Raw genomic sequence first — 23,748 nt, forward strand, 5'->3', positions numbered from 1 at the left:
CCAAAACTAGTTCACATCTTAAAATAATCTCTTACGTTACTAAATTGTTTCTTAATTTTGTCAATTAATCTTTTCTGTTAACCTTATAGTTTTCCTAGACAACCTTAAACCTGTCTTTCTTTGTGTAGAAATTAAGATTGCTTGATTTCAGCATTTAAACTCAGTGCTCAGAACAAATGATGGGGGCGTTCACGAGTCAAACCAATCAACTTTCCATTGGATACACTGAACTTTGCTCTGGCAACATTAACTCGATCGACCCTGAAAGATTTAAAAGAGATCAAGATTCTTTTGATGCACTTGCCTTTCTTTATCTTTCCTAGCTTTTCTAAGGAATCTTGAAAGGCAAGGCAAAGCAAATGCAACATTCATCTATTAACTTTGCAATCCAACAGGAGATTGTTTCGCAGCCATAATACAAACTCGACTTGAAGACCGACTTAAAAAAAAGTCCTAGATCATTAGGTTGACTCGCAAAAGTAACGATGTTTTTTTTATATTTTTTTGTGTTAACCTAGCTAGATTTAATCAAATCAATTGAATCACTAAAAATCTAGTATGAGTTTATTCATGTTAATATATTATTTAATTTAACTAAAAACCCACCTTGAGTTAAAATGTTTTTAGATAAGCTGCTAGTTGGGCTTGATTTAACAACAATGGATAAAAGAAAAAAAAAGTTGAACCCATCACTTTTTTTATGTGCTAATCTTGATAAGATAACTTTTATTGATACTATAAATTATGTATAGATCCTCCATGCAGCCATGCATTCAAAGTGGTTTCTTGAATTAACTTCGGCTACTAGGATTCCAGATTCAAAATCATCAGTGACACCATTATTTTATTGTTCTTCCGTTAAGGTTCCAAATTGGTAATTTTTGTTTAGTCATGCTTTTATGCTAACAAGAAATATGATATTAACTTTGGCTTATAATCTTGTAGGGGCTAGCCATGACTATTGCTTATGGAAATCATGCTCCAACTCCAACAAGGCCTGGGGTTTGTACTCCAACATGTATATTTTTATTCATGGGATATTGAATTTCTTACAATCAATGAAGTTAAAATGATGCTGACTCTATTTTCTGTCATAACCAGGGAAAACATAAAGGGATTATAGTTTGTTGGTTTCTTGGACTTGGCTCTCTTGTCTCATGGAACAGTATGCTGACAATAGGAGATTACTACTATTGTCTGTTCCCAGTAAGTTGCTCGTAAAGGAAATATACTTTGTTGGTGTTTTGAAAATTATGGTTTTGAATAGTCATTCAGGAAAGTAAAGTAATTAATTTGTTCAACTGGAGTTGCAAAACTATCTGTTTGATGATTCTTTTCTTTCTGTTTGAAGAAATACCACCCTTCAAGGGTACTTACTCTTGTTTATCAACCATTTGCACTTGGAACAATGGCAATACTAGCTTATAATGAGGCAAAGATCAATACTAGAAAGCGGAACATAGCCGGATACATTCTCTTTGCTGCAAGTACTCTTATGCTCATGGTTGTAAGTAACTTGAACAACTCCTAACTATCATTGTTTGATTTCTTTATTATCAGTTTTATACATGACTGATTGCTTCTGATAATTGTGACAGGTGGATTTAGCCACATCAGGAGGAGGAGGAATTGGACCTTTTATTGGCATATGTGCAATTGTTGCTGCTTTCGGAGTTGCAGATGCCCATGTTCAAGGTGGAATGGTTGGAGACATGGCTTTCATGTGTCCTGAATTCATGCAGGTTACACTCCTTGGAATTCCTTTTCAAATGTTCTTCAAAGTCTTTATTTCCTGGCTTTTCGAAAAAAACTTGACATCTCAACACACCTTCGATTTCTTTTCCTGCAGTCTTTCTTTGCTGGGTTGGCTGCATCAGGAGCCCTGACCTATGCTCTGAGATTGATCACAAAAGCACGTTTGATAAATCTAAAGATGGTCCTCGCAAGGGAGTTAGTATGTCACTTTTCTTTAAGAAATAGAGAATTTTGTATCTTATACTGCTAATTCCTTTAATGACCAGTTGGAATTATTGCTGTTTGACACTTAAGTAGGTCATATTGACCGGTTTGAGAAAAAGATTGACCCTTCTCATCATATGATGTTGTGGTTAATAGTCCCATGGTGATTAGTTTGTAATTCATGGACATAGAGCTATGCCTTCAGGCTTTAGCAGAAAAGTAAGAAGAGAATATAGAAGTAGGTCATGGGCTGAATAAAAGTAATTTTGTCACACAACTTCAGATTTTTTCCATGAGGCTTGTCATTTTGTGCTGCAGATTTGATTTATGAGTATTACTTGATTTCCAATGTTTGCAGTGCTATTTCTAGGAATCTCCATTTTCTTGGAATTCCTGTGTGTTCTGCTGTATGCATATCTCTTTCCTAAACTACCAATAGTGAAGTACTACCGCTCAAAGGCAGCCTCAGAAGGATCAAAGACAGTTTCAGCTGATCTTGCTGCTGCTGGCATCCAAACACCAGCAAACCAAGAAGTATTGCTACTTTTCTTTAATCTTTCCTTGTTGGTTTATTTGCATTTCATAGGATGACCATTTATTTCTCATGTTGGATGCTCAAGGAAATGTTATAGTTCTGTACCCTCACTAAAATCTGGATTCTAGCAGGCTGCTGATGTTGCCAAACCTCCGGAGCGATTGAGCAACAAACAACTACTCTTCCAGAATATAGATTATGCACTTGACCTGTATCTGATATACGTGTTGACATTGTCAATTTTCCCAGGATTCGTATTTGAAAATACTGGTAAACACAAGTTGAGCAACAAATGGTATGTGCTCATTCATGATGCAACATTCATTGTACTTGAGGACTGATTAATCTGTAGCATTTGAAGTGAGGCTGCACAAGAAGAGGATGATATTTCTCTTCTCCTCTGCAATTTCAATTTCCTTTCTGAATTTTCTTATTTATCTCGGGCATTGAAAGACCTTTACATGTCCAAGTTTTGATCATGTTATGCTAGAAAATTCGTGATTTGGACTAGAACTTCTTAAGTCCCGTGACTGGTGATGTTTCAGGTACCCTCTTGTTCTGATTGCAATGTACAATGTGTTGGATCTTATATCAAGATACATTCCCCTTGTTCCAAGTTTGAAATTGGAGTCTAGGAACGGCCTCCTGATTGCAGTACTCTCTCGTTTTCTACTCATTCCTGCATTCTACTTCACTGCAAAATACGGTGATCAAGGATGGATGATCTTTCTCGTTTCTTTCTTGGGACTGACCAATGGCTATCTCACTGTCTGTGTTCTTACAATTGCACCAAGAGGTTACACGGTTAGTTACCAATACTATGATGTTACAAATGTAATATTTTGGTGTGGTCACACATGACATTTTTTTCATGGTTTTCGTTTTGTAGGGGCCTGAAGCAAATGCGTTGGGGAATTTGCTTGTGTTATTCTTATTAGGTGGCATATTTTCAGGGGTTGCCCTTGATTGGCTTTGGCTCATAGGCAAAAAGAAGGCCTTCTAGAGTGCCAAATCTGCCTGCAACTGATAAATAAAGTTGGTCCTCTTTTATTAATGCAATGTTGATTATATGTTGGACTTTCCAAAACATATATATAGTGAAAACAAAAAATTTTAACAAAAAATTGGGAGTTTTAAGTATCCTATTAGTTAGATCTAGAGTTTAGGGTTTATGCGACAAAATTGTTTTTTTTTTTTTTGGCCTTGAATATTTGCTACAAACCTAAGTTGTCACAAACCACAAACCATTCAAGTATCTGACATCTAATAATAATCCACATGAACTACCGGTGAGAAATTTTCTAAACCCTTAAGACAATGATTGTTATTGTCGATACACGACGTCGGGCGACGGCTCCCGCTTTTTTTTTTATTTAACAAAAAGGGTATTTTTTCTCAATTGGGGGAAACAAAGATTTTATTGGAGTCGCCATCTAGTAATTTGAAGGAACTAGAAATCTCAAATTAGACACTGGTCCCAGAGATTCGGGTACGGGGTTAGTTATGATTAAGGGAAGGTAGACACCACCCTTAAAACATCCTTTCAATAGAAAGGTTACCCTTACTTGTGTGTTTTTTGTTTGATTCAAATGCGATTATATTTTGGGCTTATTTGTAATTTTTTGTAAATGATTAACGTCGGTCCCTAAAAATAGGAGACACGTTAAAAATGACATCAGTCCCTAAAATTTAGGAGACTCGTCTAAAATACTAACGTTTATCCCTAAAAAGGAGAGTTACGTCTGGGTTACCAAAAGAAATAATGGATATAATCCATTATATTTTGGGTTTATTGGTAACTTTTTTTTTTTAAAATGGTTAACGTCGGTCCCTAAAAATAGAAGACGCGTTAAAAATGACATCAGTCCCTAAAAATTAGGAGACTTGTCTAAAATATGACGTTTTAACCCTAAAAGGAGAGTTACGTCTGGGTTACCAAAAGAAATAATGGACATAATCCATATTTGGTATTTACATTTTTGACATCGATCCTTTTTTAAAAAAGAGACGTGTCGACTTTGGTTTTTGTATTTTTTTACAACATGCAAGAAAATTTACAAGCATTTATATATAAAAAAATATCAAAAATACCAGTAGAAACCCAAAAAATTGCCTGAGTGTCACTGTATAGGTAAAATACTGAAATACCCTCGAATTTCTCCAAAAATTACGAAAATGACGATCGCGACCCTTTTCCGGCCGAATGGGTCGGAGAAAACGCTGAAACCGGCCGGGGTTTTGCTTTTTATGAGGATAGCGACCTTTCTGTGGTGGTTTGGAAGCTTTAGATGGCCGGAGATGGGAGATCGAAAGAGAGAGAGGGAGTCGCCGGCGAGAGAAGAGAGATGCTCTGGGTAATGCTACGGTGAGAACGCAAGCACGGTACACCGGTGTAGCTGAGGCCTGTGATCCGTTGGATCTCTGATGGAAAGATCGTGCGGCTGTGATTGGCCCGATCTGCAGGTTGATCGGATGGTCCGGATGAACAGAGGTGGGATCGGGTGCGACGCGGTGCAGAGAGATCAAAGCTTAGATTATTTCAAGGGCTGAGATGTGTTTGGGGTTTAATCTGGTGTGGTAAGCCCTATTGTATCATATTAAATCAACGGTTCAGATCTAAACACTATTAGATCTAACGGTTAGGATATATTTGGTATTTTCCATATTGTTTTTTTAAAAAATCAATATCCTGCTCTCGTGAAGAAATAGTAAAAAAACCTGAATAGTATGTATGTAATCTCTTTTCTCTTTTTTTTTTCTTCCTTCTTCCCTCCTCCGTCCTCTCTTTTTCTGGCGAACTATCACTCGCTATTTATAGCCAATGACACGGTACATGCAAATCTTAAATTTCCACAAATATTTTTTTTAAATCACCGTTTGCTTTCGGCGCAACTGCCCGTTTGACAAAAAAAATTTATTTTATTTTTTATTATGTATAATAATATATATTTATATAGGTAAAATTAAAAACTTAATTCAGTGTTAGAAAAACCTCGTTTCAACCGCTAAAAATTAATTTTAATGACCGAAAATAATAGTTTTGATCCAAAATAACCTGAAACTCATTTTTTACCCCGGTCGACATGGTTGGACCCGTATTGACTCGGTAGACTCGGTTTTGACCGAAAATGACGGTTTTGACCCGAAAACAGCCTGAAACTCATTTTTTACCCTGGTCGACATGGTTTGACCCGTATTGACTCGGTGGACTTGGTTTTGACCGAAAATGACGGTTTTGACCCGAAACGGCTTGAAACTCATTTTTTACCCTGGTCGACATGTTTTGACCCGTATTGACTCGGTGGACTCGGTTTTGACCGAAAATGACGGTTTTGACCCGAAAACTCATTTTTTACTTGGCTGACATGGTTTGACCTGTATTGACCCGGTGGAATCGGTTCTTATGGAAAGATGCGGTTGACTCGAGAAAAATATATTTTTGAATTTTCCTTTTTCTTAATTTTTTTGGATTTTTATAAATAATAATAGAAATAAAATAACATTTGAGAAAATCTTGGTGGATCCAAAATTAGGTTACAATAGTTATACCTTAGAGTGGATGGTCTTTATTTGTGTGTTTAAGTGTTTATGTATAGTACTCTATTCTTTTTAGAAAATAAAAGGCATGATGGGAAATCTAAAAATTCTATAAATAGTAAAATATCAATCTGCCCTTGAATAATATCACATATATTATCGTAAGACAAGTTTTGAAAATTTATTTAATTAAATCTCAACTTAATTTTTTTAGGTCTAGAATTGTAATTTATTGTATTAATTACATTATAGTCCTGAATTTTTAGAACTTATTTATAATAAAGTCGTACTTGATTAATCATCTCATTTTAATTTTTAACAAATGATTCTTATATGTGTGACCTATTAGGTTCCCTAATAAGTTGGCATAAATATAAATTATAATCCTACATAAAATAGGATTAAATAAATTAAACAATTTAATATCATTTCAACAATTGATTCATTTATATTTGAGAATCAAATACAATATCTAGCAACCTGTCATGATCTCTCAAATATTAAAAAAATCATAAGTGGTTTGACTTAACCTTTCAATAATCAGTTTTTCGGTGTAATTATTATCAATTCTTTAAGAAAGTTTTGATTTAGACATTATAACATTAAATATGTTTGTTTTGTTAAATTATCTTAATTCTCATACTATAACATTGATTCTTTAAATAAGATTTAAAATTCTTTTCAAATATCATTTCATCTTAACCAATGATTTCACAATATAATTTGAGAACAAATGAAACATTTTTTTTCAAATTCACGCAAGGTGATGATCTATTGATTACTCAAATACCTTTATATAGTTTATGTTATACTTAATATATGCTTGTTTGTTACCCTTTATTAAGTCAACATGTAGTCAGAATCAAAGCATAACACTTTTTATATAAGATAACTTAGTGATCTCAAGTTTAATGATCACTTACACAACTATCACGTGAATCTTTTCATAAACATAAGTGATCTCTCCATATGAAATTCTATTGTGGGTCAGTTCGATGTATATTTTATCTGACAATCACCTGCATATTAGTTTTAAGGATATCTCATTCCTCAGATTATAAAAACAACTACTTTCTTTCATAAAAGAAAGAACATAATTTACATTGGTCTCAATAACTCTAATAAATATTTAATTTAATATAATATTGACCATGAACATTTAAGAATAATGTTTTAATATAATAGAAATCTTATAATTATAACAACTTTATAATTTTCTCAACGAAGCATTTTTGTCTCATGAACTTTATCTCCACTTTAAAATATTTATTAATCAAATATAAATAAATATTAAAAATAAATATATTTATTAATAATAAATATATTTTACATGAATAAAATCATCATAACATAGAATGAATCAACGTACATATTCCCTAGTAAATCATTCATTGCTAAGTCATTCCTCAAATTTCACAGCTACAAAGTTACCTGCTGAAAATCTTACTCGTGAGAATGATTTTAATTTGTCAAAAGGAATCTAAAGAGCATATTTTAGATCCAAGCAAGCACACTATAATCTAGAAAACATGTATTTTTTTTTCATTATTTAGCAGATATCACACTATAATCTAGAAAATAACATTAGATTTTTTAAATATTATTAATTTCTCATGATTCATTTTGATTCTGATGAATACAACTTTTACAAATTGATTCAAGTTTGTTTTTTTTTACTTAAATAAAAGATTTATTATAAAATTGAATCAAAATTTTTATTTAATTAAAAGTTAAAATTCTCAACTTTTAAATTATATATTACTTATGCAAAATCTTCAAGAAGTTATTTTGAATCACTTTTAACAACACATTTTAGATTAAAAAATCATTTTAACTTTTTTTTATTATAGAAAAACAATTTTTAAACTATAACTCAAAATCAAGAATTATTTTTTAGAATATTTTTAAACTATAACTAGGTCAACTTTAATGTGTCACTTATGGCCTTAGATGATTAATCAACTCAAAAAATCTCCCATTTCCTTCACCAATCCCAAAAAAAAAAAAAAAAAAACCTCCAATTTTCTGGTTTTGGGCCTTTAGGTTTTTTTTGTCACAGGTATAGAATTGAAGTTCGGGCTTCGGTTTAAAGGCTATATGGGTCCTGGGCGCACGCAGTATGGTCTCTCCGTGCATTGTAATGCAGAAAGCATAGACATGCATGGAATGATACTCTCTTCATCAAGACTCCACATATAATCTGGAATCTGTGTTCTAGACAGCATTTGGATGTTGTTCCGAGAAGACAAGACAGAATGATACATAATCATGTACTCATATTCCTTTTGTTTCTCTTCATACACCTGTAAAGTTCCTAATCTGAGACCTTAAAACTGGTTTAAGTTCTTCATTTATTTCATTATTTACTTTTAATTTGTGATTAGAACAGACAGACTATAATTGTCTGGTTGAATTAATTGTTTGATACCAAACAATTGACATGCCTTCAATAGGACCTCTTCAGATGGGTTCCGAAAGAAGAACTGTTAATCGATAACTGCTTGCAAGCAAGACTGACGCTGTAGGAGAATGGACATCGCTACTGTTACTAGCTATACAAGTCAAGCAAAGGCTAATCAAAACAATGGTGGTAGTGGCCAAGCGGAATGGATCATTAATCTAAGCAAATGGTTTTCTTTCTCTAGCATTCCAGGCAGAATTTTGCGTGTTTGTCCAAAATTGATAAATAATTTATTAGGATTTTCGGCATGGTCTAGAATTAAGTTCTCAAGATTGTTGATTTTTCAGGTATTCTCTTGCTCTGTTAAATCAAGATATATTCCCCTTGTGGAGTGCTTGAAATTGGAGTCTAGAAATGGCCTCATGATTGCTAGTCTTTCTAGTTTTTCTCCTCGTTCCTGCTTTCTACTTCGCAGCAAAATATGGTGACCAGAGATGGATGGTTATGCTAACATCTTTCCAGGGATTAACAAATGCTTATCTTTCAGTTTGCGTCCTGACAGAGGAGCCCAGAAGATTATAAGGCTAGCCCATCTGCATGTTACCATGCAACAAATGTTTTCTTATGGCACTTCATGAAAAATGGTTGATTTTTGCAGGGGCCTGAACAGAATGCGTTTGGGCAATTTGCTTGTGCTGTGCTTATTTCTGGCATATTTTCAGGGGTTGTCCTTGATTGGCTGTGGCTTATAGGCAAAAATAATTGTGTTAAGCCTTTTCCTTTATTTGAAACGATGTTGTTATAGTGAGAAAAATTGTTTGAACGAAAACCAGCTCGAACCAGATTCTGAGTCACCAAGTTGACTCATTGTGGCAGGCCTGGTTTTATTATTATGTTTCTGCCAGTACTCTGATGCTCATATCCGATATTTGCATGTTTCTTTGATGTTAATTCAAATCTTAAAGAATCTTTTTGTTGTCAAACAAGTATCTTAACTTGTTGAATGCTCTTTCTTGTTAAGAAGATTCACTAATCACAGCGTTAGCACACATAACGAATTCCTGAAAACACAAGCTAAAAAACCCATCATGATTTATCAATTCCTCTGCTTCGCTGTTCTTCAACCAGGTTTGATGATAATAAGTTTACTGTTAGAGTTGGTCTTCGCAAGGGAGTTAGTATGTGATGATTTCTTTAACCAGTATGATGATAATAAGTTTACTGTTAGAGTTGAAAAACAATCAATTGTTCAAGCTTCTAACTCATTCAAAAGAAGGGAGAGATATGTGGAGTATGGCAATTCTTTTATTCATCAAATTATGTTCACTATTTCAATCTCATTACAGATACTGAGAAAACATTTAGTAATTAAAAACTAATTCATGCATGGTCTAAAACTCTTCATCTTTCGAGGCAAATTCATTCATCTCTCCAACATAGATTCAGTGTTCAGCCAAATTCATTCATCTTTCGGAATTGGTTCAGTGTTCAACCAAATCCATCATCTTTGAAAAAAGTCCGATGTTCAACATTTACGGTTCTCATATGGTGAATATGTAGTTCACCAAAATAAATAGCATACAGAAATACTGATGACTAATATTTGTTAGTCAGTCCTTGCGGTGTTATTTTTGGCGATAGCCACTTTCTTTGAGTTTATGTGCATTCTTCTCTATGCACTTGTCTTCCCTAAACTTCCAGTGGTGCATTGCTACCGCGCAAAGGCAGCCTGAGAAGGATCAAAAACTTTTCATAATTTCTTTGAGTTGTAAACAATGTTGTCATTTACTAACATTTTGAGGTGCCAAAGAAGAATAATAGAAAGCCCAGTTCGTATTTTCATTAGGAATTTGCACAGAGATCGTATTCCAGTGGCATGGGAGAAGCCTCGGATAGGTTAGACTAAATTAAACTTTGATGGCTCTTGCAAAGACTCGGCTGGAAAAGCTAGCATTGGAGGTGTCTTCAGGAACCATGAGCCATTCTTGTGCTTAATCGGTTATGCTGAATCCATAGGCAGAACTACTAGCATGATTGCCGAATTAGCCGCTCTCCGAAAGAGGCCTTGGTGTTAGAGAATGGTTGGAGCAACGTATGGCTTGAAGGAGATTCAAAGTCTTTAGTGGATATTATTGTGAAAAGGAAACTAGTTAGATGCAAGGAAGCACAAAGACAAGTCAGCTACATAAACTTGATTATCCCAGAGCTTAAAAATTGCCTTGTGACTCATGTTTTTAGAGAAGGTAACAGAGCTGCCAATAAATTGGCTCGAATAGCCTATCAGTTGCAGAAGCCTAAAATTTGGAGGCACATTCCTCCTGATACCATTTTGCAAATCTTACATGAAAATGCAGAAGTAAGATTGTTTTTCGAAGAAGATAAGCAGAATGTAAATACTGTTTGTTTTGTGTAATTCTTTGCACAGGACAGGCATTCTTGTTCCTATGATGCTTCATATTTTATCGGCTCACTGTGTTATGTTTATTAACAATTGAACTGGAGATTACTCTAGATGAATTTCAATGTACAAATTAGTGTCTCACCGTATTTTTCATTTTCTTAAACTATGGTAATGATCAATCAAAAAAAGAAATGACATGAAATTCTTTTTCTCTCATTTTCTTACAAGAACCACAAATTTCCTCCCAAAATGGCACATCCATGGGACCATGGTACTGATAGCCTGCCTTCCAAATGCTAGTTTTGGCAGAAAAGTACTTCCCCCTCAAAGAACTCCAAAGAAAGAGAATGCATTTCCTTCAAGAAAGAGATTGGTATGTTCTGCAGAAAATACTTCAATAAGTTTTTAATACAAATCACGATCACAAATGCGGTCATTTATTTTTTATATAATAATATATTATATAGATTCTTCCTAATATATAGTTGAGATGTGGAAATTAGTTGACTTAGAAAAATGACAAACATCATTTGAAAATTAGACATCTAACTTCTGACACACCAATCAAGACATCAACATCAGCTTGTTACAGCATGAAAAGGACGAACAACCCTTTATTTTATATTTTAAAAGCATTTTAAACAAAATTAAACTTTTTTTATTTTTTTTATTTTAAATTAAATTTTTGAATGTTTTCATATCATTTTAATATATTAATATCAAAATTAATTTTTTTTAAATATCTATATATATATATATATATATATTATTTTTAAATATTTTTAAATAAAAAAAATATTTTAAAAAGTAATCATTATATCATTTTTAAACATTCCACAAATCTTGCTGGGCAAAAAAAAACTCCTCCTCACATGGAGGTTGATAGGTGGCCCGTGTAGTACAAGATCCCAGTACAAAAAAAAAAAAAAAAAAAGGGGCAGTAGTACATGACATGAGATACATGTCATGTCATGTTAGATCTTTTTTTTTTTTTACTCCAAGCAGCAAACATGAGAAGACTAATGTAGGATCAAAACTTGGCTGGCATCCATTGTAGTACAAGCATAAATGTGTAAATGTACTGCATTTTGTATGCTTACTATTTATACTAATGCATCAAGATGTGCAGATCTATTGCATTTGAAAGTGAGCTAGCTAGTGGAGGCTTCCTGGATTGGAGAACCATCATTGAGTGCAGCGTTGATGAAATCCTCCATTTTGTGCTATTAAACTGTTACCAACCCTTTATGGGGCATGGCATCATTTCACCAGCGCTGCATTCAATCATGTTTTTCTAACTCTTCCGGGCATGGTTTTGCGTGCATGTATCAAGGGGTACTTGTGAAGAAACTTTTTGTTGGATTTTAAAGGAAAGTGCCGTTGTGGTGCGAAACAGGCATTTGCGTGGTCTGTGGAGCTCACTATTTATGATCCATGTCTACTGTAGCAGTTCTTGTGAAGCCCAACTTTGTTTCATTTTCTTTCGATATATGTAAAAAGGTAAATCATCATGGAAATTAAAGGCATTCCCTTCCCTCTGTTATGAACAAGATTGGATTCCTTGTCTGTGATTACTTTGCTAGTTTCAGGCTAATGAATTCATGCTATTTTTGCAGCACTTTGAGAGTGAAGTGAAGTATATTTACACCAATGACAATGATCCAGAGCCTCCTTCACCATAAAATGCACAGCTATTCTTATATTTCTTTTGTGCAAACCTCATGTTTGTCCCCCAACTATCTATTGATTCTCATCTAGGTCCCCAAACTATCAATTTTCTCAATGTCTATTAATGGTTAAATGTGTAAGTTGCATATATGACACAAAGTGTAGGTGTGGATTGAGGAAAGTTTGGCCTTTGTTTAAGAAAAAGTGGGAGGATTTTAAATGGGGGACCCAATTGAGAAATGTATGATAACTTTGCTGACCTAATTGATAAAATTAATAGTTGGGGACTACATTGAGAGTCAGTTCATAGTTAGACAACTAGTTTGTAGTCTCTCTTTTTTCTGAACACTTCTTTTCTTTGAATGAATCCAGTTCAACTCCCAGGATTCTTGCACCGAACCCAAAACCCAAACCCAGGTCCAGTGAGCCACAAAACCAGTCGCAGGCTTGTTTTCCAGGCTGATCATGCAGTGCTGGCGCACTGATCATCAGAATAAACACAAATTAGATTAACCTTTTTTGCTCTGTCAGCTGCCCTACTGCTCATCAGAATTAACATAAATTAGAGAAACTTTTTCTTTTTTTTTTCTCTGTCCATTCCCATTTAAAAAGTTTCAAGAAGATTGCAACAGTTTTTGAGGCTCACAAAAGAACCACCATGTGCCCTATCCTTGTACTGTCCCATGTATTGTTAGAAACTTGAAAGGCATCTTGAAGCATTGAAATCAGAGATACGAGGGCCCAAGAGTACCAGACAAGTCAAATCTCTACATATTTTTAGTTCAGTTTTTCGATGCGTGGACAAGCTTCAAGCATGGCATAGCAAATGCACCTCTTCCTTTATCCCACCACATCTTTTCATTTCATTCACCCATTTTTAGGTCCCGTGTAAGTTCTAAGCATGATAGAATCTAAAATAACATTTAATTACTGCTTCGAAATAAAAAAAATAAAGATATTCAAGACGAAAAAACACGTCTCTCTTTATTTCTTGCTGTGATGTTTAAAAATTCATTTTAAAACTATCTCGAAGACATATTTATTTTATATAATATAAATACCTACGACACTCTTCCTAGCCCAGGACACTATAAATTGAACTAAATTATGCAGAAAACATCCATCCATCTGAAGCTTGCTGTTAGAACTTGTTTTAGACGATGCATTTTGTGGGATGAGTAGATGAAAGGGTTAATAAGCATCATCAATATCAGAACTGACAGCCTGACACCAAATCATGCATGCTCAATAGTTTTTCATACTCGAGTTGGCTTTCAACCAACCTTTAGACTGAAGAATAACTTGGTCTAAATAAGCTGTGAAATTAATGCAGAAAACAAGAGAAAAATATGCAGATCCGTAGCCCACTTTTATAGCTCTATATTTAGCCAAGACGAGACCACGTAGAAAAATAAATAGGGTTACAAAATTATAAAAAAAAAAACTTGGTGTGCAAGCAAAAACAGGAAATTGCACTGAGAAGAATAGTCTGTCTTAGTCTCGTTTATTTATCACGACTGCTATATATTTGAAAAATGCAGCTAAATTCCTCATGGAAAAAGCCCTGCAGCCACCATATATAAAAGCTGTACTGCTGCTATCTGATTACCAAATAACCCAAAAAATCAAAAATCTTGACTCCAATTAACCAAATTCTGAAATTCTGAAACACAAATTTTCTACAAAATCTAAAAGGGGCAGCATAATCTAAGATCAAACCACAAAATCCAACTTATTATATGTATCATTGCACAATGGACAACAAAAAGAACCTGAATCCTGAAATTGTCAAGTTCTGAAACATTAACGAGTCTCAATTCTTACATCAAACATAAAATCTAGAAAAACAGACAGCACCAACATAGACTAAAATCACATCCCGTGAACCAAAAATCCATGCAAATATAAAGTCAAATACTACTATAAAAGCAGAAATCGAGAAACAGAAACCCAAGTACAGAAACAGAAAGTCACTGCAGAGATATCTATGTCAAAGTGTAAAAAGAGGGGAAAAAAGCAGAGCAAAATCCTGAAAAGATTCCTTTTTTTTTTCATAAATACAATACAATCAGTTCAAAATATAAACACCTGTCTATGAGAGTCCATTACTTGTCAAGCTCTCTCTTTCTCGTGACCATAATTCAAGATTTCCCCTTTTTTTTTATCCCCAAACTCTCCTCCGCTTTTCTTCACAATTAACCTACTTGCCACTCTCACACTTCACAATAAATCCTCTCTTAAAAAACCCTTTTCAGTCTTACTCCCTTCGCTCTCTCTAATAAAAATCCCAACTTTCTGTCACTTTCCCGAGAAACATCAGGACTTTCCGGGAAAATTTCCAAACTTTTCTTTTTTAATGGAGGCACTACCGGACCACCTCCGTTGCAAGAGAACAGACGGCCGGCAATGGCGGTGCAACCGGCGGGTGATGGAGGATAAGAAGCTCTGTGAAATTCACCACCTTCAAGGCCGCCATAGGCAGTATAGAAGGAAAGTTCCAGAGAATTTGAAATTGCAGAGAAAGAAGAGCAAGAAATCAGCAACATCAAGTTCTAATGCTGAAACCCTAATTAGGGTTTCTTCAAAAGAGGGGAAATTAGGGAAATTTAAGAAGAAAGGAAAGAAATTGAAGAGAGGGGATTTACAGTTGGATTTGATTAGGATGGTTTTACAGAAAGAAATGGAGAAGAGGAAGAGTAAGAAAAGGAAAAGTTTTTCAGAGAAAGTAAGTGTTGATAATGGTGATGATAATGATAATGTGAATGACTGCAGTGAGAGTGAAGAAGGAGAAGGAGAAGAGTTAATGAGAAATTTGCCAAATGGGTTCATGGCAATATCACCTGCTAAGAGTTTTGGGAATGGCAATGTGGGTTGTTCTAGTTCACATTGTGATATTAAGATTGGAGGAGATGTTTTTAACGGGGCTAGTACTGCTAGAAGATGTTTTAGGTCTAAAAATGTTGAGCCAATGCCAATTGGGAAATTGCAGGTTGGTTTTGTTGTTTGTTTGGTATTTGAGTTGTGTTTTGAAAGTTTTTGTATTTCAATTTTTGATTGATTGGTTTTTGTAGGTTTTGCCGTATAAGAGGGATGGAGTGAGATTGAGGAAGGGGAAGAGGAAGAAGTGCCACTGGTGTAGGAGTAGTACGAGGACATTGATTAGGTGTTCGAGTTGTCGGAAAGAGTATTATTGTTTGGATTGCATCAAAGAGCAGTATGTTGTTTCTGCATGTTAATTTGTTTAATTTGACTTATATTCTTTGTTCGGTGCCAGATATCCTACCCTGTTGAAGCTTATGTGCAAAAAGTTGTCATTTTTTGTATGGAACAAGCATTGGTTATAATAATGTGGACTGTTTAATAATTATTGTATCCTTTAGGCCAACTGTTTTCTATATATAGCTCCAGCTAGTGCTGAAAACAGTGATTTTGTGATTTCAGCCTAATGCTCTGTCTTTAGGAGTAGCTCTGTCTTTAGGAGTAAAATTTGACTTGTGATTCTTGATTTTGAAATGAATTTAGGTATTTGGAAACACAAGAAGAAGTTAGGAGGGAATGTCCTATGTGTCGTGGAACTTGCAGCTGTAAGGTCTGCTCAGCGATTCAATGTAGGGACATTGCATGTAAGGTCTGACTTCTAATTTTTCTAAGCGAGCTAGACGTAGTGCTTTCATATTTCTTGCTGAATCATGATGTCTAAATATATGCAAAAACTATTATGTTTCAGGACTTGTCCAAGGAGAAAAGTGAAGTAGACAACGTTTTACATTTTCATTATTTGATTTGCATGCTTCTTCCCATACTGAAACAAATAAATCAAGATCAGAGCATTGAGCTAGAAATAGAGGCGAAAATAAAAGGTAGTGATCATAGTTCTACTTCTTGATATTCTGCAATTGATTTCCACTTTTCATAGCTTATTGTAGAATGTCCATAGAAGGTCTTTTTATAATGTCCTTCGGTCTGTGATAGGCCAGAAGCCTTCTGAAGTTCAAATCCAGCAGGCTGAAGTCAGCTGCAATAAGCAATGTTGCTGGTATATAATCTGCCTCTGAAAAAGTTATGATGATCTGCTAATATTTAACATATCTGATTTCAATTTGTTATCTGCTCTCTGGTGCATGGTATGACTTTTGGAGCAGCAATAACTGCAAGACTTCCATAGTGGATTTCCATAGGAGCTGTCCTGAGTGTTCCTATAACCTTTGCTTAAGTTGTTGTCGGGATATTTTTCATGGGGGCGTACATGGAGGTGTTAAAACTCTTTTATGCAAATGTCCAAATGGAAGGAAAGCTTGTATACCTGGCAAACAACTTTCGGAAATGAAATCACTTTGTGCCACAAAGCAGAGTTACGGCAGCAAATATCTTGGTTCGACATTCTCACCTTGTCGGAGTGCTGTGGATCGTAATGGTGGTATACCTTGTCCCTCTAGAAAGTTTGGAGGTTGTGGTGGTAGCCTACTTGATTTGAGTTGCATTTTCCCCTTATGTTGGACAAAAGATCTGGAAGTAAATGCAGAAGAATTAGTTGGCTGCTATGAGTTACCAGAAACCTTGGATGTTCGATCATGTTGCTCATTATGTGTTGGGATGGATTGTGAATCTAACGGGATTGAACAGCTGCAAGAAGCAGCTGCAAGAGAAGATTCTGGTGATAACCTTTTATATTATCCAACCATCATTGATGTTCGCAGTGATAACCTAGAACACTTTCAGAAGCACTGGGGCAGAGGTCAGCCTGTGATAGTTCGTAATGTGCTTCAGAGTACATCTGATTTGAGTTGGGATCCAATAGTCATGTTCTGCAATTATCTTAAGAATAATGCTGCCAGATCTCAAAATGGGCAAGCTACAGATTGCTCGGACTGGTTTGAGGTTAGTGTTTTTCTCAGCCATGTGCTGTGTTAATATGCTGTGTGGCCGTGCACGTGCCTAGTGTGTTTCTTTTTTAAATGTCAAATATCAGATGGTGTCAGTATTTTGTACCAAGAAACCAGCATAGTTCAAAATAATATCAAGGCTTTCTCTTCAATTTCTGGTGAACATACGAGTTATTAGAAGACGAATTAATCTCTTGTACATTACTGAGTTGTTACCTGTTGGTTTTACTGGGGTGGGAATTGAGCGTTGAAAATTGGTTACATTATGAATTTGGAGTGTTTAATGTTTCTGTACATGCAAATATAAAAACAAATCTCTGTGCGATATATTTGTGAGTTGTAAAGCTTTAAATTGTAAGAGGAATAGAAATATGCCGGTACAAAATTCCTTGAAAACAATAATTAATTGTTTGTGGCTGGAAGGTTCCTTTCCAATTTCTCTGATTTTCAAAGAATTTGACGCTCTGGAGGACGTAAATAAATGTAGCTACTAGCCTTGAAAGATTCCTAGAGGATGCTAGAGAATCTAGAATATTTTTCAAAATATCTTATTTTTTCTCGTTAGTTTGGCTGCTAACTGTTAAATCAGCATAATCTAGCTTCCAAACTTTTGGGGCATTTCACTTCTCTTTTCTGCTTTATCCGACTTCAGGACATTTTCTTATTCAAGTTGCAAAATGCCAGGTTCTTCTTCTTAATTTGATTGTGATGGAAAAACTTGTGCTAATGGCTGTCTTTAGGGAAAATGTTCATATACACTATATTTACTTCATGAAAAGAAATTAGACTGATTTGGAATATAAGCTTAGCACTGCTTTATATTCTATGCTCCTGCGAACTGTTTAGTGTTTTCCATTTAACACCTTTTCTTTGAAATCTTTTTTTCCCTTTTTCATGATAATGAACATTTTGCAATTCTGATTTCCTGCTGCTTTTTGCTCCTTTTTTTTCTGGTCAAGAATTTGAGACCAAAACTCTAATTCCCAACAATTTTTCTTTGGTGTGGCAGGTAGAAATTGGTATAAGACAGATGTTTATGGGGTCTTTTAAGGGCCTGACGAATGCCAACATATGGCATGAGAAGCTGAAATTGAAGGGTTTGCTTTCTTCTTATTTATTCCAAGAACATTTTCCAGTTCATTATAGTCACGTCCTTCAGGCTCTACCACTTCCAGAATACATGGACCCCATTTCAGGTGTTCTAAACATTGCTGCAGATTTGGGGCAGGAAACCTCAAAGTCTGATCTGGGTCCTTGTCTTTATATCTCATATGGAAGTGGTGAGAATCTTTCACAGGCTGATTCTGTGACAAAACTGCGTTATAATTCATATGATGTGGTAAGTGTGGCTCTACTTTGTGATTTTCTTTTTCCTATTCTTTTTCTTGATTGGCACCACACACGCAAGATGCATGCTTCGTACACAATTGCTTTCTAAAGCATTTTAGAAAGCATGCAGCATTCTGAGAAGCAAGGATCAGAAATTGTTATGCTTCCAAATATGTAACGAACCATCTCCTTGATTTCTTCCTTATGCTCTGAGCAATATGTGCATGTGACAATGTCCAAGTAATATGTTAGCATGGATTGCTACCTATTTTATAACTTTTTTTCAAAAACAAATCAAAATGTGTGCTTATATATAGTTTCGAAGTAATATCAATTATTGGTCTCGTCATCTAGGTGGGTGAGCCAAGCAAAGACCAAGATTATTGTAATTAGTCTTATTCTGTAATTTCTGTATGCAGTGACTTGCATTCCTTTTTTCTTATATAGCACCTCTTGAATCTTTATTTGTCACAGCTTCCTGCTTACTTGTCCCACAATTTTAGCATATTTTGTAATGGTTTCTGCAAACTTGTTATTCTGTGAAGAGTTTACAAAAAGCACGAATCATTCATTTGTCTTTCTAATTTCAGGTTAATATTTTGGCACATGCTACTGATGTCCCTGTATCTACAAAACAGCTTAATTACATAAGAAAGTTAATGACAAAGCACAAGGACCAGAATAAACAGAGCGGAGAAGCACCTTTAGATGAGGAAAACATTGAAGTGGAATTGCATGATATGTTCAGAGAAGATATGCAAGTAAACAAGAAAGTTGCTAGAGTATCCTGGTTCTCTGCTGCAAGACATGAAACTCATGCTTCAAATCTGAAAGATAGAGACGTGTTCCATGATGGGGATTCTGGTTCTGATTCTGATTCTGATTCTGATTCTCACACTGATACTGATACTGAAGTCTCAAAATTTTTCTTTGGACCTGTTAAAAGTTCAAGGTCATCAGATAATCTTAAGTTTCATGGGAATCACTCGGAGACTTCCAATCATTTCATTTCCGAGTCTTGTGGTGCCCAATGGGATGTCTTTCGTAAACAGGATGTTCCCAAGCTTGTAGAATACCTTAGAAGGCACTCTAATGAGTTCACTCACACATACGGCTTCCAAAAGCATGTAAGTTCTGAATAAGATGTCAGCCTCTATTAGCAGGTCAGAGTGGATTATTTATTAGTCTCTCTCTTGCAGATGGTTCATCCAATACTTGATCAGAATTTCTTTCTTGATGCATATCATAAAATGAGACTGAAGGAGGAGTTCAGTAAGTAAAACTTCTATTTGCCCCTTTTCTTACGATGACAAATTTGAAGTTTTGTTTAAATTTCCACCTTGCCTGATGCTTCCAGAAATTGAACCCTGGAGTTTTGATCAACATGTTGGAGAAGCAGTGATTGTTCCTGCTGGATGCCCATACCAAATTAGAAATCTTAAGGTAACAAGTGCAATAATATTGAATTAGTTTTTTAGAAATCTTGTTGTCATTGCCCTGATTTTCTTAGAATCCTTTTATACTCCATTGTTGGCTATTTTTCAAAAAATCTGCTCTATCTAAAGCTCTTTTACCACGGTTTTAAGTATATTTGTCAAAATTTCCTGATGTTTTCTCTCATAAAAAATCTTACCAGTTCTCCAACATTTTTTAAGCTTGCATCGTTACTTGGAATCTGAAGGAGATAGGAAGATAGAGAGTTTGTAACACACTTGATTTTGTCATGTTCAAATTGATTTATTGTCAAATTTTCTGGTTCTGGTTTCAAGATCTGCATTGATTTCTTTGCAATATTGATTACTATTTTTGTTCATTTGACTTGTCATGCGAATTGCAGTCATGCGTCAGCGTGGTTCTGGACTTCCTCTCGCCAGAAAATGTTACTGAATGCATTCAGTTGATGGATGAATTACGACAACTTCCAGAGAACCATAAGGCCAAAGTTGACAGTTTAGAGGTAAATTATACATGAAGGTGTACACATTTCCTCTCCATCCTTGCCCGTGTGATGAATTCTTTACTTTTTTTCTGTTTTTTTTTTTTTTTTTTTTTTTTTTTTGCAAAAACCAGGTGAAGAAAATGGCATTGCACAGTATCAGTAGAGCAGTCAGAAAAATTCATGAGCTTACAAGGGCAGAGTAAGCGCTCACATTGAAATGCATGAGTTCTGTTCTTTTTCTTCAATCTTTCTCAGTATGTTGGTCATCAAATTATTTAAGATATCCACGTTGTTTCATGATTGTGTGTTACATTGTGCATGAAATTCATCAAGTTTTAATAGTGAAAATCAGATGCAGTGCCAGTGTGTATTTTAAAAACACATCACCTGGATTGGGAAGCATGGCTTGTATATGTTCAGGAGAATGAACTAGATCCTGTTTGTATGAATATCTTTGATGGTTGCTAATTTGTGGAACACTTTTAGAGGGAGATTATATCAAAATCCTTGTGATGGACAAGAATCACGGAATCAAATAAATTTGACGATCCATTCTCAATAAAAAAAAAAAGGGTTGTCCATGTTCCTAGTTTTGTCTTAGGCAATTATTATCCATCCCTTTGCTTGTGCTTTCAGATGAACTGCTGATGCGCATCTTACACCCAAGTCTCCCCAGAAATTGAATGAGGCTTTATCCTCTAGATACTTTTTTAACGACAGGAGTGCCAATCAGGTTTTCCTCATGTTTGTAAGCATGATACTAACACATACTGAACTATATGTGATGCTTCAAATGGATATTAAGAACTTTATTAAGCATGTGTCAGCAAGATTCTTCTGTCCAGGCAATTTATATGTGCTTCTTAATTTAGGACCAGCATGGACCTCAATGGCTAACTGCAAGGACTGAAAACGGAAAGATAATTCATAGAAGGGAAGAACCTGACGTGGAGGCATTGAGCTTCTGCTGCTGTTACAAAATGAATCGTGCAGGGTATTGGTCTCTGCTGCGACTGCTTTTTTTTTTTTTTTTTTTTTGCATGCAGAAATTTTGATAGATCTCCGTCTCCTCAATGATTAAAAGGCTAATTTTCGCAGATCTCTCATTCATGGTGAAAAACACCAACTTTTTGTTATCAAAAATTTGCATTGGTTTCCTCATTTACTGCAACAACTTGTACATGGGTTCATTAAGGTTAGCATTTTCTCCCCTTGCTGCAACAGCACGTATATTTGATCGATCTGTTCGACTGTATATAATGACTAATCAGTTTGGTTGTAATAATGATTGATTCTTTAGTTCTTTTCTTATATATATACAACCTTGTGATAGTTTCTTCATGCTGCAGTCTGATGCTAGACAAATTGCATGAAAAAAGCTTTTGATATTCTTGCAAAAATTGTCGTTGATTGGAGTAACAATGCTTAGTTTTGAAAGGCCTCTTATCCTTGATGTTCCTCGCCTCTATAAAGAATGGTTTGGGGTTTCAGCAACGGATTGTTTGAGATTCAATCACGAATCTAAGAGACCCACTACGTCCAAGAACAGAAAGTGGTGGCATACTCCATCCTCATAAGCATATCCCCCCTTCAAAGAGAAGAGTCCAGTTTTCCTAAAGAGAGTTCAGTTCAAAAAAGAGATGTGAAGCAGAATAGCAAACCCGCTGTGGCAAGGGAACCAGCGAAATGCATGAAATCTTCAAAATACTCTCACATGCTAAATTAAAATTAAAACTTAGCCCACTTAAGACACATTGTGAATTTGAATTAGACACATTGTGAATTGGAATAATGAAATGGGTATTTGCCCCTCCCATCAAAACTCAGTACATGGGAGTATAACATTCTTTTCATAAAGGTTTATTTATTAGTATAAAATAGATTCGGGTAGATTTGGGTCAAAATAGTTTTTTCATAAAATAACTAATTTATTTTTAAAAACTAAAGATTATAAAACTTATGTTTAGAGGTTTTTTTTATCTTCACTTTTTTAAGCAAGGTAAAATAATTGAATTATTTTTAAAAGTAAAAAAAAAAATAAGCTTGTTTCCAAGGGTTTTTTTATATTTTTTTCTCTTGATTGTTTTTGTTATAATTAAGTACAGTTCAGGATAATTTGATATTTTAATAAATATAAAATATTTAATAATAATAATAATAGTATTTTCCTCTAGCCTTCAAGTGCTATCTTTCTCGATGGCATTACAGATAGCGCACTAAGATCTTTAGGCGGTAGGTCACATACGGAGGGAGGCGGTGGGTACATATTGGAGGGATGATTGCCAGTGTGGCTCTATGGATTATTTTTCTTCTCTCCCTTCTCTTCTCTCTCTTGGCCTCGGGTTTTATGTCAATCCTTTCAAAAATCAAATATATCATGTCAATTTATATGTGTCAATTTTGATTTTAATTATTTTGATTACTATTTGTTTTGCTTTTAATGCTTTTTGTAGTTAATTTTGTTTTTCAATTTTCTCCCTCATCATTTGATTTCATTTTATTTTTATATCTAATTTTGTTTTTATTTTTTTATTGCTATTTTTTTATCATTTTTCATGATTTTTTTCAATTTTATCTCGTTATTTTATTTCATTTAATTTGTATATCAGATTTTTAATTTGTATATCAGATTTTATCATTATTTTTATGATTGCTATTTGTTTTATTTTGTAATCCTTTTCTTGATTGATTTTTTTATCTCATCCCTCAATATTTTGATTATTGAAAATCTTGCTTCGTTATTTTTTTATGGTTGCCTTTTATAGAGTAATCTGGTCTCATAACCTAGGTCACAAGTTTCAAAAACCCGATTTGACTTTGGTTTTGTTTTGGGTTTTTTTTAAATTGATTTTTTTTTCAATTTTACCGTTCAATATTAGGTTATTGGGTCTTAATTTCATGATTTTTTTTGCTTTTTTTTCTATGAAATTATTACAGTCTCATAACCTGGATCATGAATTGATCGAGTTAACCCAGGTTGACTTTAGTATATTTTTTATATTTTTTTATTGATTTTTTCAATTTCTCTTTCCATATTTAATTTACGACCAGGCCAAGAATTTAGCATACTAACTCGAGCTATTTTTGTTTTTTATT

The 23,748-nt window shown here is 34.5% G+C and overlaps 1 protein-coding gene and 1 pseudogene across 8 annotated transcripts; both read left to right on the plus strand.

Moving 5' to 3' along the window:
* The first annotated feature begins 727 nt into the window (after positions 1 to 727).
* On the plus strand, positions 728 to 3,548 carry LOC7495275 (equilibrative nucleotide transporter 3-like; annotated as a pseudogene).
* Positions 3,549 to 14,212: 10,664 nt separating this feature from the next.
* Positions 14,213 to 22,513, plus strand: LOC7496997 (lysine-specific demethylase JMJ28). Of its 8 annotated transcripts, none has more exons than XM_024581469.2 (15): positions 14,213 to 15,490; positions 15,573 to 15,715; positions 16,024 to 16,129; positions 16,229 to 16,361; positions 16,474 to 16,537; positions 16,644 to 17,379; positions 18,394 to 18,723; positions 19,304 to 19,840; positions 19,913 to 19,985; positions 20,071 to 20,156; positions 20,551 to 20,670; positions 20,784 to 20,851; positions 21,289 to 21,400; positions 21,525 to 21,646; positions 21,751 to 21,993. In XM_024581469.2, the coding sequence occupies exons 1-13, from the start codon at positions 14,858 to 14,860 to the stop codon at positions 21,290 to 21,292; spliced, it is 3,033 nt and encodes a 1,010-aa protein (XP_024437237.1). In that variant the 5' UTR covers positions 14,213 to 14,857; the 3' UTR covers positions 21,293 to 21,400; positions 21,525 to 21,646; positions 21,751 to 21,993. The 8 variants fall into 8 exon arrangements, with proteins under 8 accessions (XP_024437237.1, XP_024437238.1, XP_024437235.1 ...); XM_024581470.2 differs by having other exon boundaries at positions 21,289 to 21,385; XM_024581466.2 differs by lacking the exon at positions 21,289 to 21,400 and adding an exon at positions 22,002 to 22,513 and having other exon boundaries at positions 14,214 to 15,490; positions 21,751 to 21,847.
* Positions 22,514 to 23,748: the final 1,235 nt, after the last annotated feature.

The sequence above is a fragment of the Populus trichocarpa genome, chromosome 11 (genome assembly GCF_000002775.5).
Source record: "Populus trichocarpa isolate Nisqually-1 chromosome 11, P.trichocarpa_v4.1, whole genome shotgun sequence".
Lineage (NCBI taxonomy): Eukaryota > Viridiplantae > Streptophyta > Magnoliopsida > Malpighiales > Salicaceae > Populus > Populus trichocarpa.

Bases quoted from the DNA above. Each gene is read 5' to 3' on its own strand.
- LOC7496997 (XM_024581465.2), top strand. From the start codon at position 14,858: ATGGAGGCACTACCGGACCACCTCCGTTGCAAGAGAACAGACGGCCGG. The intron at 15,716-16,023 runs GTATGTTGTTTC...AAATGAATTTAG, and splicing joins TTGGATTGCATCAAAGAGCA to GTATTTGGAAACACAAGAAG. The intron at 18,724-19,303 runs GTAAGTGTGGCT...TTCTAATTTCAG, and splicing joins GTTATAATTCATATGATGTG to GTTAATATTTTGGCACATGC.